Source organism: Triticum aestivum, chromosome 5B, assembly GCF_018294505.1.
Source record: "Triticum aestivum cultivar Chinese Spring chromosome 5B, IWGSC CS RefSeq v2.1, whole genome shotgun sequence".
NCBI lineage: Eukaryota > Viridiplantae > Streptophyta > Magnoliopsida > Poales > Poaceae > Triticum > Triticum aestivum.
Genome location: NC_057807.1, coordinates 99,707,953 through 99,711,989, shown reverse-complemented (window position 1 = coordinate 99,711,989; position 4,037 = coordinate 99,707,953). Strand labels below are relative to the sequence as shown.

General features: G+C 46.9%; 1 protein-coding gene across 1 annotated transcript; it reads right to left on the bottom strand.

Annotated features, from left to right (window-relative positions):
• Positions 1 to 749: 749 nt before the first annotated feature.
• LOC123110609 (uncharacterized) lies at positions 750 to 3,631 on the bottom strand. Its single transcript, XM_044531166.1, has 5 exons — positions 3,333 to 3,631; positions 3,097 to 3,171; positions 2,918 to 3,007; positions 2,728 to 2,799; positions 750 to 2,032 (listed from the first exon to the last, which is right to left on the bottom strand). Exon 5 carries the CDS (start codon positions 2,028 to 2,030, stop codon positions 1,110 to 1,112), a length of 921 nt encoding a protein of 306 aa, XP_044387101.1. The 5' UTR covers positions 2,031 to 2,032; positions 2,728 to 2,799; positions 2,918 to 3,007; positions 3,097 to 3,171; positions 3,333 to 3,631; the 3' UTR covers positions 750 to 1,109.
• Between the last annotated feature and the right edge of the window lie 406 nt (positions 3,632 to 4,037).

Below are 4,037 nucleotides of genomic sequence, written 5' to 3'. Positions count from 1 at the left end.
CCCGCAGACGTCCACCCATGTCGCCACCAGACTCCCCGTCGCCGCCCTCAGGGCGCACCGCCGTGCCGCTGGGCCCTGCCACAGCCCAGCGCCACCGCTCGATTGGCCGCCCAACGCCAACCGTTGTGCGCAAGCGGAGAGGAAGAGAAGGCCCTGCTGCCGCCTCTGCCGGCCGGGCTTGCATACTTTGCTAAGATCAACTTCTTCTAAAACCCTGCTCCTCTTGAAAAGAGCTTCCAAATCCAGTGGGCCATGTTCATGAGTTGATGTTCAGAATGCCGAGACCCCACACCAATGAAGTCCATTACGCAAGAGTTCTAACATCACCAAGTTTAGTGATTTTATAGAGTCGGTGAGACGCGAAACAACTGAAGAGGAAAAAAAGAGCAATCACAGCCATAATAAACTCATGATCATCCAAGCATGCAAAGCGCCACCAAATTCCTGCAATTATAGTTTCAGTTCCAACCCACAAGACCATGAGCAAAATACCCCGCACGCCATCCACAAAATTTCACACGCTAGCTGCACCAAAGAACAGATACATATGCACAAGGATCTTAATATTTAAGAGGCGATTCATGAGCAAAAACAGGAATATCCACAAAGAGAGCAACTAGCTAAAAAAATGGTCACGCCATATTTGCTACCCAATACTCCACATGAGTGTATGTCGAGGAATATTCACTCATGAACCAGAGGCAAGCAATATTATCAAGATATCAGCATGTACAGAAACAGACATAGTATAAAGCAGAACTAGAAATGATCCATTGCATGTAACTGGACAAAACTGCTTCACCATCGAAGCAAGCACGCAATGACTTCGCCATTACGCAAAAGTATCATCAGTATAGTAAGTAACCTGTACCTATCTACCAGTAGACAAAAAAACTGAGTTTTGGTTTCAGGGTGATGGAACCAGCGAGTCAAGAAATCTCATTGACTCACATGATATCCGGTATAGGCTCACACTGAACCGTCTATCATGGTTGCGATTCAGACTTCACCCTCAGGGGTCAGGGCAGTGCACTTTCAGTTAACGGGTACCTAATGATTTTAGATCAGAAGCACTCGGCTGTACATCCTCTTTCACTGCAACGGGGACCTCATCGATCTGTGCAGTTTCTTAGATCCAGGAGAGCTTGTGCGAGCTGCTCCATGGAAAGCTGCACCTCATCTGAAGTATCAGCAGCTGATTCGTCACCTGTACTGTCAGTTCCTGATTGGTCAACAGAGGTTGTATCGAGAGGCAGGGGAGCCTGTAAGACATCTGACTTCTGTTCCTGTTCCCGATCCGCCGCTGTGGCCATTGGCTCCGTCAGAGATGTCTGTTTCAGCTTCGGCGTGCCAGACCCCGACGCATCATTGTTGCCACCTTGAGCACCATCAGAAGCTGGGTTGTCACTGCTGTCAGAAACCTTGAGATCAAGCTTGGGCCGTTTTGGCTCAACCACAACAGAATTTTCAGGACAATCAACCAGCCTTTGACCATCATCATTGTGAATCAATTCCATCTCTTCTAACGAAAGGGCTTCATTTCCACGTCTTTCAGCACCTCCACAGAGATCCACAGAAGCTGAGTTTCTATTAGATACTATATCCCAGAGTGCACCCAGAATCAGCGCACCAAATAACCTCTGTGTCGGGTTCTCCTCTTGCACCGCATCAGAATTATCAGCAGCTGATTCAACCCCTGAATAATCAATTCCTGGTTCATTATCAGAAGATGTATCCTTGCCACGTGGGTACTGGAGAAGACTAAGCCCCTCTGCAGCATCTATCTCCGCTTCTGACGGGAAGACTTCATTTCCACCATCCATCTCCTTCGCTGCACCACGGCTGCTCCGTGGACGCTTTTCTATATGAAAATTAAGCAGATCTTTCCTATCGCCGACACTGCCTGAAGCCTCTTCCTGTCCTGCGGCATTTTGCTCAGGATTCTTGGGGGACTTGCATTTCATCTTGTGGCCATTAAAAGCACGTTTAGTTTTGTAGGTCTTGCCACAGGTGCTGCACTTCTTTCCCATTTCTGAGACACAGCACACTTACAGTTAAGGGCACGTCATAGGAAATTCAGTGGATTTAGGAAAAAAAAATCAAAAAAGCAAATCCATGGAAGCAGCAACTGTGGAAATATCCTAAATGATAGCCTACGGATAGCACCCTACTAGCAATAACAACAATCATATAAATTTGGGGAAATTCATGGAAGTGGCATATTCTTTCCACGCATGCTGCATATCTTGTGTTGAGGGCCATTTCTGAATCACAGCAATCATTCAGTAATTAAGAACGCATCGTATAAGCAAGGCATTTTTTGAAACAAACAACAACAATATAACCAGTAAACTAAAAGATAAGGCTTAATAAAAATCCTCGGCAAAAGTGAGAAGCTTGCTGGCCAAAACACCAACATAACTAATGGACACGCAAAAATTCAACCAATTGATTGCGTCAAGTACTGCATCAGACACATTAATTCAATCTCATCAAATATTTCTTCCAAGAGAACAACTTCTCTCTCCAGAGAACATACCAAGAACTGACACACGATCATTGCATCACGAATATACATGAACTGAAACTTGGTTCTGGGATGACCCTCCCTCTCTATTTCTGTTTGTATTTCAAGCATTCTTGCATGCAAGGGGTCACAGCGAAGAGATGAACTTCATCTACCAATCACTAGGCAGTAGCTAGCGAGACATGGTAAAAGAGTTGTACCTGAAGGCTTCGAGGCTTCTTGTGGAAAATGGCAGGCGATCGAATTGGTCAGGAAAAGCAAGAACCCGAGGACTGGAACAAGAAGAGAAAATAAATGTATCAGCAAGAAACTCTTCGCATCAGAAAAACCAGAGTCAGGCCCTTATTGAACTCTTGGCAAAGGAACAGGAATGCAAGACTCAGAGCACACCTCGAAAGCAGTTCTTGTTTGCTCAATCCGCTTCTTCAGAATTCAGATAACTAGCGAAAGACGCTGATTAGCTGCTAATCACGGAGGCAACTGCGGATGGAGATCGAACATACAGAGTAAAAACAGATTCTGCACGAACAATCGGAGTAACCGAATCGAGATAGACACGGGATTCGTACCTTCAGGCTTCGCTCGGGCCTCTACCAGGAGCTGGGAAGCGACCAAATTGGTGAGGAAAGGCAAGAACTCGCAGGCTGAAACGAGAACGCGGAGAATGGATTAGCAAGAACTTCATAGACTCTGACAATAGAATCGGCAAACTAGAGACAAGCACGCCTCGATTTCTTGGCGAAAGACCAAATCACGAACCGGACAGCGAACAAGGAAGGAAGAACGGGCAAGAATCGGAACCTACCTCAAGAAAACTGTCCCGGTTCAAGGTTCTAATCGACTCCAATGGAGACCTACAGAGAAATTTGGTGGAATGCGGCGAGGAGGCCCGCCGCTACTTCTTGCTTCCTCGCAGTTCTTTCGGTGGGCGCTCGCAACTAACCGAGCGACGGCGGGGGCGCGGGGTGTTCTTATAGGCTGCTGCATCCTGTGAATCTGGACCGTGGTGCGTCCTAGGTTCATCTTGCACGCGCACGGCGACGCCCCCGGCGCGGCGCGCCGCTGCCTGTGTGTGCAAGGAGAGGAGGATAGAAGCGAGTTGGGGGTTTGGGGGTCGGAGGATTGGGAAGAGAGCAGAACAATGGAAAGACAATGTCGAAACGGCCCACAAGGCCGAAAATCAACTAGGGCCGGCCCGCAACCGTGTTGTGTAGAGAGCAAACAAGGCCAGATCCTATTCGGCGCCTTAAGCGCCGGATATAGGCAGTCGATCCTTTGATGACCGGAATAGAGTACGACGCGACAACCACACGGCCACTGCCCTAGTTGTGTTCGTTATACGTTTTCTTCCATTTTCTTCTTTCTCATTCTTTTTTCTGTCCTTTTTCTTTTCTTTTTTCTAATTCGAGAAACTTTCTTTCTTCATAATTTTTTTCTGCAAAATCGATGAACTTTTTCAAATTCAGTGAACTATTTTCATATTCGACGAACGTTTTCCAAATTTTTGATG